The sequence below is a fragment of the Sphaeramia orbicularis genome, chromosome 5 (assembly GCF_902148855.1).
Source record: "Sphaeramia orbicularis chromosome 5, fSphaOr1.1, whole genome shotgun sequence".
NCBI classification, from domain to species: Eukaryota; Metazoa; Chordata; class Actinopteri; order Kurtiformes; family Apogonidae; genus Sphaeramia; species Sphaeramia orbicularis.
The window spans coordinates 46,133,792-46,146,701 of NC_043961.1; the positions used below are offsets into that span (position 1 = coordinate 46,133,792).

General features: G+C 35.2%; 1 protein-coding gene across 4 annotated transcripts in view; it reads right to left on the minus strand.

Moving 5' to 3' along the window:
- matn4 (matrilin 4) overlaps window positions 1–12,910 on the minus strand; it is a 46,742-nt gene that overhangs the window by 11,633 nt on the left and 22,199 nt on the right. The window contains exons 2-9 of one of the 4 annotated variants that reach the window (XM_030135199.1): window positions 11,316–11,455; window positions 9,999–10,174; window positions 8,807–8,965; window positions 7,293–7,524; window positions 5,829–5,951; window positions 4,631–4,753; window positions 3,259–3,381; window positions 1,177–1,299 (exon numbers count right to left, since the gene is read on the minus strand). In XM_030135199.1, the coding sequence (XP_029991059.1) occupies window positions 1,177–1,299; window positions 3,259–3,381; window positions 4,631–4,753; window positions 5,829–5,951; window positions 7,293–7,524; window positions 8,807–8,965; window positions 9,999–10,174; window positions 11,316–11,391 (1,135 nt within the window). In that variant the 5' untranslated portion in view covers window positions 11,392–11,455. The remainder of the gene's footprint in view (window positions 1–1,176; window positions 1,300–3,258; window positions 3,382–4,630; window positions 4,754–5,828; window positions 5,952–7,292; window positions 7,525–8,806; window positions 8,966–9,998; window positions 10,175–11,315; window positions 11,456–12,910) is intronic. The other 3 variants (XM_030135201.1, XM_030135200.1, XM_030135202.1) reach the window with 3 other exon arrangements.

The following is a 12,910-nucleotide window of genomic DNA, read 5'->3' on the forward strand; positions in this document are numbered from 1 at the left end:
GGGTTATTTCTGATTGTATATATGAATGTATGTTGTAACACTTTTATGTGAATGTATACAAAATAGTAAGTAAAGTAACGGGATTGTGTGTAAAAATAATGTTTTTTCATGGACCTGATTTTAAAACTAGAAGTAGAACTAGAAGAACTAGAGGTATTTTAGACACACAGGAACACAGTGCTGTGGCTGATTATTGGCCTATTAAATAAAATGAAACACAAGAAGCAGAATCTCATCATTATCTCCTCATTCCCGTAGTGAGAACTGGCTTCACTCTGTACATTTTCTTACAATGCGCTATTATTAGACAACAGGGCTGTCAAACTCATTTTAGTTCAGGGGCCACATTCAGCCCAATATAATCTCAAGAGGGGCGGACCAGTGACATAATTACCGTGAAAAAAGTCAAATTACATTATGAAACTGTTTACATCTACAAAGTGTCCTAAAAAATGTGAATAACATGAACCTGAAATTTTAAAGCAAAGTAAGTGCAATTTTAACAATATTTTTGCCTCAGTTTATCATTTACACATGTACATTACAACTTACAGATCATAGTATATCTACAAATACACAAAACATTTAGTAACAGATAGAATATTGTTAAAATTTTCCTTACTTCTCTTAAGACATTTCAGGTTGTTCACATTTTGTGTGAAAGAATAGTTTGTAAATGTCAACATTTTTATGGAATTTTACTTTTTACACTGAAACAAGAGAAAAAATTGTAGTTATCATTATTTATAGGTTATTATGATAGTATTTTAGTGGTTTGACTCACTTTAGATGGATTTGGTCTGAATGTGGAATATGAACTAAAAAGATTTCAACACCCCCAACACCCCCTTCAGTGTAATTTATGCATTTCAATAATTCATCCAGATTGGACCCTTTGGCGGGCTGGTTTTGGCCTGTGGGCCGTATGCTTGACACTTGTGTTGTAGAGTAAAACACTCCCAGCATGGTCCAGATGTACTGAAAATGCTGTTCATGTTTTGCTCTTATTATTTCTGTTTTTATAAAGCTTTCTTATCATTATTATTACTATGCCCCTTGCTGCTAACATTGGATATTTCCCTGTTATGGGACTAATGAAGGATTGTCTTATCTTATCTCAAATGTGTGTTTGTGCTCATGTGTCCGCCCTTGTGTTTCTGCAATAGCCTGACTAACGTGTGCAGGTCTTCTTGTCCTCATTGAGTGTGTATCCTTCGTTGCAGTTGCAGGTGAAGACGCCCGGCGCGCTGACACAGATTTGTTCGCAGTCATGCTTCCCCTCAGCACACAGGTCAATGGCTAAATAACACACACATGTATGAAGTTACTGTGTGTGTTTGTGCGTATTAAAGGCATGGCTGTTTCAGTTATTCCACCAATTTGGCTGTTCTGTGCTAAGCCTGTGTAGTACAGAATCAGTTTACCTCACATAAACCACTTCAGTTGATTGTTTTCTTTTATTTTCATAAAAGTAGAATGTGAAAAAGGTCAAGAGGCTGTTGCAATAAATTCACACTCATCTGGTTAATGATATGTGAATACAAGCAAAATCTCATTTTCAGTTGTAGGTCCTTTCATATCAGGACAACCACTACATTTACATGCACACTAGTATTCTGTTTTTCCCTAACTCTAAAAAGGACAATAGTCATATTAAGCTGTTTACATGTCCAATGAAAATGAATATTCCTCTGATATTCCTACTTACATACAGTCGTGCATACACATTAAAAATAATGCTTTGACAAAGTTTCAAACCGGTGGCAGACATTCCACTGTGAATTCAGCTTCCCTCTTTTATTCCATCAAAAAAAAGTAAAATTTTAAAAAATATATTTTCTCATATCTATAAATCTGCTGATATCCTCTTTCATAATATTTAACAGTAGGTGTGTTTGTCCTGATCAGAAATATGGATTTTTCTAAAGATATTTGTCTTCACTCCAGCTCACCATAAACAGGGACCATGCTTTGCAACCTGCAGTAAAACACACAACTTAGATTCATTTTCCAAAATGAACTGTATACATATCCAATGAATTCTCATTAAACCAGATTAATTGGCATATCCCACATGTATGGATAAAAAATGCTCATCCAGAAAAATGCCTGATTGGGAATATCCAAGTAGGATATACAGTTAAATGACACCTATCCAGTTCAGAATAATAATGGAATATTGGTGTGCATGTGAACGTACTCAATGATACATATCAGGGCAGAGCAGATTTTCTATGAAGATTTGGCAAACTCGCTGCCTAATTGTGAGTAAAATATTCACAAGGAAACACTTATTTCTTATAACATTACTTCTTACCACTTCTTAATTTTCCATTAAGAGATTAAAGAAATAAAAAATATTATTGTATAGCTTATTGTAATAGGGCTAAAACGGAGTCAGAAATACCAAGTAAAAGTGATACAGGGTGTCTGTAGTGTAGTAGCACATAAAAAAGAAAACAGAGCCCTAATAGAAGTACTGTGAAACATAAAACAGCACTTTTAAAGCAGTATAAAGGCTAATATGCAATGATATATTTAGACTTAAAAGATATTATATTTTCATATAACAAGCGGAAGACGAAAAATGCAGAAGTATTCTGTTACTGAATGAAAGGAAAACAATAAAGCATAGTATGAAACAGCTTTTTTTCAATCACCAAGAGATAAATTATGATATTGTTAAGCCCTCAATGTGTTTGTTTATAACTTTTACCATAAATGACCTTGTCTTTGAGCCATAAACCAGATGTCTGCAGGATAGCTGAAGCAGCAGGTGGTCACAGTTGATTCTCTGAAAAATACTCCTCTGTGCATGACGCATTCTTTGGTGTTTGGGTTAAAAGGGCAACACAATTACACAGTGTGTTTCCTGTGCTGTAAAGATTTGTGTGACTGCAGGTCTTTGGTTATGCAGAAGTTGTAAATCGTCATTTGACTGTTTTCTGTCAACAGAATCTAGTGCTTTGTTCTCACAGGTGTTGCTGTGTTCCTGCTTATGAAAGCAGCTGTACAATCATGTGGCAAAGCTGAAAACATGTCTGTGAATATTTATCTTTATTCTGTGTCGGTTTATGAATGTTCCTAAAATAAAGTTGTTTGGATTGTAATTATCACTCATAAGTCATGTTAGAGTCTCCCTTAGACTTGTTTAGGCAGGTTTCAGAGGAATAAATTCACATCCTCATGTTTTTAGTTTTAGCAGGAATCTTTGAGAGATGCAGTTGTGCTTTTTATGCATATGCTGGTTCTACTTACGCTGGCAGGTCTTGCCATCTTCCAGTAGCTTGTATCCCTCGTTACAGCGGCAGTGATAGCCATTGAGAACACTCACACACTCATGATCACAACTGTGGTTCCCAAACGAACAGTAGTCGATCACTGAGGGGAGGAAAGCAGCGAGGCCATAAGCAGCAGAGCGATCAGCAGTGAAATGTGGTGGATTTCATCTATGTTCCTTTTGTCTCACTGAAAGGATGACCCTGAACAGAATGAACTAATACCACAGACTAAAAACTTTAAATAATGTAAAAGCATTGCATTGTGTAGTAACTCAGCAACATGTAGTGCATTTACAATACATTAAGTAATAACACCCACATTTTGTAATAATAAATAACGTAATGAACACATGGAGTGCCTTCTGTGATAAATCATTACATATGGCAGTGGATGCATTTCTACCATGTTTATCAGCTGTATGGGTCGATCCAGGAAGTCAAAAGCTTGAATGAATTTTTGGAAGTCAACTTTTGACATGAAGTCCCTGAGATTGGTTGAATATAACATATGAATATGATAAAAATTGAACTTATTACTGTTTTTATATGGATATTTAGATTAAGATCAGAGTTAGCAACAACACTGGTCTAACTTACCATTAACAAACCATAAACTTGAATTTTACATAACAGTAAAAAATAAAATATAGAGACATCCTTCTTTGTCATTTAGTGCATAGTGCATCATATTATATTTTCATTATAAAAGGTCCAACTGCTGTATTTTGTAATGACCACTGCAAATTGTAATAATTTACTACAAAATATGCATAAATTAATTACACTTTGCATTCAAGTTGTGCATTACATATATAAGAGTTATTACATAATCAAATGAAAATTTCTTACATTATGTCGAGCTCTTACATAATGTGTTTTTTCATATAATATGTTGTTATGGGTATTTATATTAGTAGAAAAATAAAACAGATTAATACTAAAGGCCTCTAAATAAAATTTGTCAAAACTACCTTCAGTTTAGTCAGTTTCAGTGTGGATATAAAGCAAATTAGATAAATATTTCTAGATTTCTTTTTTTTTTTTAGTTAAAGAAACCCATTTTTTCCATGTCCTTTAACTGTGATGAAGGAGGAACATAGTGAAACACCACATTCAATTCAATGAGCAGCAGAGAAATCCAGATCAGCAACTTGTAACATTCAGAATAAATGTTACAAGCTGCTGAATGAAAAATAAAGATAACATGAATTCAAGCAGCGTAAAATATGAAAAGTTTTCAGCACACATTTTAACAGTGATGTACTGTTGAGGACTCTGTGTAGATTATCTTTGCATGACGGTCTGTGTATTTTTTCTTGTTTTTTTCATGCGTGGTGTACAAGACTAACTTGAGCAGGTCTTCTTGTCATCGTTCAGTTTGTATCCTTTGTTGCAGTCACAGGAGAACGAACCAGGAGAACTGATGCAGACTTGTTCACAGTCGTGCTTTCCCTCAGCACAAAGATCGATGGCTGAAACACAAACTTACTGAATTAACAATTAACAAGCCATGAGATGTTTTAGATTTAACCTGTTTCCTGTTTATCCATTGTATGAATTACTGTATTGTTCACATTGATAGTACCTGAATGATAAGTGCCACTGTAACTAGATGAGCAACTTTGAAGTATTGGAAGGCAGTAGTGGCTTAAAATCAGTGTACTTTGTGGAAAATTTTTGTTCATGAGAACTTGTGTAATCCGTGTGTAATGTATGATTACACTTACTAATACTTGTGTAATCATAATCATAATCATGATAATGATAATACGTGTAATATTACAATTATAATTTGTACTTTGTCTCATGCCATGCCATGCCATGCCATACTTAACTGATTTTTTTTAATCTAGAAGCAACAAATTGATGTTGCATTTAATGAGCACAGATTTCAGGAGATCTCATTTGGCCATTTACCCTGTTATGATAAAGAATCAGATCACTGAACTGGTATTTGGGTACTGCAATTTACAAAAAAACCCCAAAAAACTGCCCTTTGAGGCCTATGCTGCTGCTGTGCATAAAAAAGCACATTTGCTCATGTAATTTTTCTGGAAACGCCATAGTTTTCATGTTGACACATGTTTTTTATGATAATGTGTTATTCTTGTTTTATTGAATCTGTTCTTACTTTAACAAAAACATTATTTGCAGGGCACTACAATGGTATAAAATATTTACATGACCTCTGTAAATCCAGATCTTTGAAGAAAGCCCCATCAATCCCAACTAATCCTAGCTACCCCCTATGGTCTGAATTTGATTTGTTGCCATCAGGATGCAAATATAGTCTACCACGATGCAGAATTAACAGGTTCAGAGTGACTTATTCCTATTGCTAACATCCTTGTAAATTACGCAGTGTAATTTGGAATTAGAATGTGTTGTTGTTGGATGACTGATGAAGGTTTGTTTGATTATTTTTTTTACTGCTGGCTGTAAATCAAATTGCCCCTCTGGAATTATAAAGATACCTTGAGCCTTGAATATGGCTCCAAGTGAATATGTAAACAGTTTCGTTTATGTCATATCACTTTTTTTTTCCACCTGTGCATGTTTTGCCATCATCGTTCAGGGTGTATCCAGGCAGACACAGGCAGTGGTAGGAACCCGGGGAGCTCTCACAGATGTGCTCACAGCCGTGGTCAGACTCCAGACACAGATCTACACCTGTAAAAATGAACAGATAAACATTAGTTGCATTGAAATAAGCCCCAGTAGGATCAGCTGCGGAGTCAATGTCACAGGGATCTTTAATTCTGTCACGTTATCTTGAAGTGTCAGGGTACTTTAGCAGCATCTAGTGATGCATTTGGAGATTGCAACCAATTTAGACTGATTTTATCTCCAAGGGTTCAATTAACTTTAAAATTAATTAATAAGTAACTTTCCATGTTTATTGCAGTAAAGAATCAGTACTTGTATTTTCATCGTCATAAATATCTGTACTTGTAATTCTTACATCTGATGTGAAATATGTTTTAAGGGATCAGTGCAACAATGATAGGTTTCTACTTGTTTTATAACCCATTTATTTATTTTCCTGCTTTTATTTGTATGTTTATAGCAGGTTTTATATATGATGCACAGACTGGACGGCACTTTCAAATTTCATTGTTACATTGATAATATTCTATTCTATTCTATTCTATTCTATTCTATTCTATTCTATTCTATTCTATTCTATTCTATTCTATTCTATTCTATCCCATCATGTGTCTGCTTTTATTATTTACTTTCCATCTCCCACAATGAAAAGACTGAAAAAACTTCTTTTCTTTACAACAGAAATCCAGTCTAAAATAATAGCAGCATGAGGAAATTGCTTGCACTTAAGAGATTTAAGGAGGCTATTATGACAAGTATTAGGTTCTGTGGGGGTAGATGGGCACCATATTTTTTTGGTCTAGGGCTAAACTGCTTTTAATTACATAAAGAATCCAGCGTTGCCCCAGATGAGTCCAACAATATCAAAATCAAATACCAGAGACTTGGCCACTTGTCTTGTTGAGGTGACTTCAATAAAAGTAGTCTGTTAGGGGCATCAAATATGAATGTCTTTTGTGGATATTACAGGGGATTTTTCCAAAAAAATATTATGTTAAATCCAAAGAGCTTTACTACTCTCATGAGGTTTTTTTTTTTTTTTTTTCACAAGCTTTATTTCTATTTAATGGAGTTCTGGAAGAGAGAAGTTGTATATACAATATATTCCGTTGAAATTATATTTTGCAGTATTTTCCTTCCCCACTTACATAATACTCCATATTTTCCTATGACATTATACAACTTACCTAAATTGAATCAGTGTAAAGCATATGTTACATGCTACTTGACCAAACCTTCCCTTTTAAAGACTCCACTCTGACTGAAAAAATAACTTTGGAAAATGAAATAATGTAAGTGCCAAATGAATAACCTAAATGGAAATGTATATTACATTACATTACATAAATTACATTTTAAATGTAAATCTAACAGAGAGTAACAACTTTCCCAGTAGACTCTTACCACAAAGCTTGTCCTGAAACTGCAGCCCAAACTGGTGGATGAGGTCAAATGACTCCACCAGGAACACATGGTCTTCGAAGGGCGGGGATGCCATGGCCCTCAGTGAAGTCATATCGGCCCGAGCTACTCCCACTGCGTAGATCTCAATGCCTTTTTCCCTGGCCTCGGCTGCCACCTCTGCCACACGATCCTGAGGACGTCCGTCTGTCACGATCACAGCCACGTTGGGGACCTGAGAGAGAGGATAAAAACTGAGGTTAGGACATACAAAAGGATTCAGGATTCATAAAAAGACATTTGTGCAGGTTGTTCAGTCAGTTGAAGACATTTTCAGCCTTGTTCTACAGTAAGATTCAAATACAGACAGACAGACAGACAGATAGCTAGATAGCTAGCTAGATAGATAGACAGACAGACAGACAGACAGACAGACACAGACAGACAGATAGATAGATAGATAGATAGATAGATAGATAGATAGATAGATAGATAGATAGATAGATAGATAGATAGATAGATAGATAGATAGATAGATAGATAGATAGATAGATAGATAGATAGATAGAAAATGCTGGTACTTTTTTTTTTTTTTTTTTTTTAAATCTAGTGTATATGTCACAGTAGAGATTGAAATCCAGTAGGATTCCTAATCCTACTAGGACAGATAGGAATTGTAGTTTGTCCTAGGACAAACTAAAATTCTTATCTGTCAGGACAGATTGAAATTTTAGTTTGTCCTAGGACAAACTGAAATCCTACAAGAAATTAGGATCTGAAGATTGGAATTCCAATCTGTCCTAGGAGAATTTACAATCCTACTAGGACAGATTGTAATTCTATTTGGAAGTGGGATCTGAAGATTGGAATTTCAGTCTGTCCTACAATTTCACCATCACTATTCCAGCTGAATTATTTTCATATCTTAGATACAGTATATGGCCCTTCAGCTGAATTATTTTCAAATCTTAGATACAGTATATGGCCCTTAGGTCAATACACATTGTAACCAGGATGCCAGCCATCCTATCTGGTTCAACCTTATTCAATGGCCGTTTCTAACTGTCATTGGTATGTAAATGAGACACATTTGTATTCAGAAATCGGTAGAATTTGAAAAACGTACCTGTAAACAACCCGTTGCCATGGCAACATACAATCTTATTATTATCTAACTGTTGCCAAGCCATTCAGAAAATGTATGATGTTAAAGTTGGCATTGGCATTTTGCTGCCTAAAATTTCAATCTGTCCTAGTAGGATTTGTAATCCTACTAGTTTAGTTTGTCCTAGGACAAACTACAATTCCTATCTGTCCTAGTAGGATTAGGAATCCTACTGGATTTCAGTCTCTACTGTGACATATATATAGCAGTTTGAAGGGTTCAACACAAGTGTGGTAGTGCCGCTGTCACCCTAAGGAACTACTGTTTTTAAAACAAATATTTTGGTTCATGGTCTCCTCAAGCAGAAAAATTAAATATCTGCCTTGTCCAGAGACTGTGAGTGGTACAGTACCTTTGGCCTGTCTCCCTCCTCTTCAGTAAAGGCTGCATTCATGACATATTTGATGGCGAGTCCAGTCATGGTACCCTGAGCCAGGGGAATGATCTGATTGATGCCTTTCACCATGGCGTCCAGATTTCCATGGGCCTTCAGAGAGAATTCACTGCGGACCTAGAAACAGAAGATGAGAGTGGTGACAGGCAGCAAACCCTAATAAATTATACTGAAAATATGCACTGGAAAATTATTAATAATATAAAACTACAAAGAAATACTAGAATATACAAAAAGCCAACTCTGTACTACAAATGGAAGAAATATATCAATCAATCAATCAATCAATCAGTCAATCAAATTTTATTTATATAGCGCTAAATCATAACAAAAGTTATGTCATGACACTTTACATATAAAGCTGGTCAAAACCAAACTCTCAAGCCAATATACAGAAACCCAACAGAATCCTCCAGGAGCAAACACTTGTGAGTGGTGACAGTGGTGAAGAAAAACTTCCTTTTAACAGGCAGAAACCTCAAACACACCCTGACACCTGGAGGATGGCCGTCTAACTTGACCAGTTGGGGTTAAAGAGAGAGGGTAAAGGACGAGAAAAAGAGTGAGCTGGGATCTGTATATAAAGGATATATACAGATAATAAAGGATGTATTAAAGGTAAAATAAGATAAAAATTAAAAAAAAAAACAAGGTGCATGAGTTAATGGGTATTGCACTGAGGGAGGGTGAGTGGTCCATTGTATTGGTTATTCAGTCCATCGGGGGGGATACATTTAACCACTTGTGGGTAGAAACTGTACTGCAGAAGTGACTGGTTCGAAGTCCAAAAGTAAGACAGTTACAGTTACACACCTTGTAAAGTTTATTGAATATGTTGATGTTCAACAAAGTTTTAAACAAAGTTGGGATCCACGGAAGCACAGATCAAATTAAAAATTTTTGGGAAAAGAATTGAAGCTTCACAGTGGGAACCACAGAACCACCATGCAATGATATGTGGTTTGCAAACAATCATCTTCATCACATCTTGACCTGTTTTACCATCTATATAAAGAGTTAAATTGAGATCAGAGTGAAGAGTTATTGTCCAAGTTGTCATCTCACTGTTATCACTGAAATTCACAGACTTAGAAGTAGATTAAAAAGAAAATAAATGAAAAGAATTGATAGTCTGAATACTGTACTGTACCTGGCTGGAGTACTGGACCACTCCTACTCTGGTGGCATCAGGCCCAATGTCCAGCGTATTAAGGATGTCAATCATAAACTTCCTCATGGTCTCAAACTCATGTGGCCGAACACTGCGGGAGCTATCGATGAGAAAGACCAGATCAACTGGACCAGATTTGCATTTCTGTTCAGTACCTGGGAGACAAAGGAGAGCAAACGTATGAACACAGGAATTGTACATGTTTCGCATCTTGGTTTGTCAGAGTCTCTTTGTAGCTGAAAGTCTGTTTTTCAATTTCACATTTTTTCTGAAGCAAAGAATCAGCAGACAAATACCACTTTCCTCACATAGTGGTGTAACTTTCACATTATTTACCACCTGAGGTCACTTCTCCATGACTTCAGCTGTGACATGGCACCTGGTTTTGTCTTCAGTCAGCAGCATCCCTGTGAATGCACTCCCAGGTTGTAACATCATCTCAGTTCAAAAACACAGGAGTCATAGCTGAGGTATGAAGCCAGTCTGTACTTTTGAAAGGTGACTTTATGAGTTGGAAAGGATTTGTTTTATTAATGCATATCCAGAATTTCTTCACAAAGGCTGGACTTAAACTGAAAGCCTGTGGGATCATTGTGGAATCCATCTTTGGTTTCAAACATGAGACATGAGCAGTGTCTGTTTTTTAACATCTTTTAAATATGCTTAGTCTATGGTCTGGTTATATAAATCATGTCAACCTATAACTGTTTACATAACGTGAAATATCTCACAATGTACAGTTTTTACATTTCCATTTGAGTTTTCTCAGAATACAACTGTTCACTCAGCTCCAAACACCAAAGTGATATACTGCATTCTTTATGTACTTTTACAGTTTATATTTCTTATATATCTTATTTTTGTCCTTTAGTATTTTGAAACGTCATGTTTTTTTGGGGTTTTTTTTTACATTGGAGTAGTTATTCTGTTAAAAGCGTAATACATGATGTAATAATTTTAACTGTTTTACCAAATATTATGTGTATGAGTTACATTACATTAAATTACTTATGCTTTAGAGATGAGAAGTTCTTAAATTCTAAATTTAAAGTATGGAGTAAACACCTCTACCCAATAAAAATCAGACTTTCCTCATTGGATGTAAGTGTTTTATAATGACAATTTTATTAGTTTTTTTTTTTCTCAGTACCTGTAATAGATTAGAGTCAGATGTATTTAATATTGTAATGCTCCCCAAAGACTGTTGTTCATTTGACAAGCTTAAACTAAACTGTGAACTCAAGTACATTTTATGTCTTTGTTGTTGTCGGTTTTTTGATATTTGTGTTGACTGACCTGCTTTTGGTCTGGCAGTGGTGAGGACAGCCAGGGACAGCAGAGAGAAGCCACACAATCCTATGACTGGTCTCATCTTGATCCTGCTGATACCAAATTACCAGATGAGTTGGTCTCAGCTGGACTGGAATCAATTCAAACTGTGAGGTAGAAAAAAAGCAGAGGAAGTGTAACAGCGGTTACTTATAGTGCAATATTTAGCCGCTGACTGCATGGACCACTGCACTTGCCCTTAACATGATACTGATCTGTGCAAGACTCTGTATAACTCAGTGGCAGGTATTGATCATTGGTATGTAAATAACACAGTTAGTAGGCATGCAGATGAAAAAGAAGAACAAGTTAATCCAAAAAGAGATATCTGTACTTTCAGCATTTATTTTTCCGACTTTTTACTTTTTCCCCCTACATTTTAAGACCAATATCTGTCCATCTGTCCACGTCCAAGATGCAACAAGATGTAAAACATGATGTAAAAAGACATCAGCAAGATGAAAATTATGCCAAACATGAAACCATGTTATGAGTCCAGGAGCTGAGATTGAACCTGATATATACATTGGACTGAGGTGAATGTCTTCTATTCTCTGTTTTAAATGTTGTTATTTGAAGTAGAGTGGTCACAGTCTTTATATGAAATTAACATGAAAAGGTTCAATGAGCTCTGCATACAGACAAAGGTAACTTTTTTTTTTTTTTTGCAGACTTTGAGGACATTTCAGTGCCTGTACTTCACTTTTACAGCAGTAAAGGAGTTCAGTAGAGTCACTTATACAAGTATATGTACCTCTATTTGGCGTACTGTTGGCACTCCAGTCTATCTATGCACTGCAGTACTTTAAGAACATTTATTATAGCATGAATTAAATGCATATCATACTGGCTGTTTAGTGTCAGATGTGGCAAGATTTGAAGATTTGAAAATGTCTCGTTTTCAACTACATGTTCATGGAGTCTTTATAAAAACAATAACAAAATAAAAATATACACATATTTTGAAGAAAGCTGATTTATGATAGATGAACACCTGTACTGGGAATTAAAGTCACAGTTCAGTCATATCGGAAAGACATGCATATACATATACATCTTGTCATTTTTCTTTTCTTTTTTTGGTGCTACATTATTTATAAGATGAGAGAGAGTTCTATTGGTAAGTCTACTGGTTATTGTCTCCCTCTTAGTTTTTTGCTGGAGTAATGGCAACTTCATTATAAGGACTGGGCAGAATTTTAACTGAGCCAAAAGTATGGAAATAGAATATCACTGAATTAATTTAAATAAAAGTACAAAAAAGTGGAATATCTATCTATCTATCTATCTATCTATCTATCTATCTATCTATCTATCTATCTATCTATATATATATATATATATATATATATATATATATATATATATATATATATATATATATATTTATATATATATATATATGTCATATCAGTACCTGGACTCTTGTATGTTTTGTCTGTCTTGTTTGTCGTTTCCTGTTTTATTTTGTTAAGTTCTCCTCTTGTGTCATGTCTGGTGTCTTTGCTTCCCTTCCCTGATTGTTTCACCTGTGTTGATTACCTGTCTCCGCCCTGATTTGT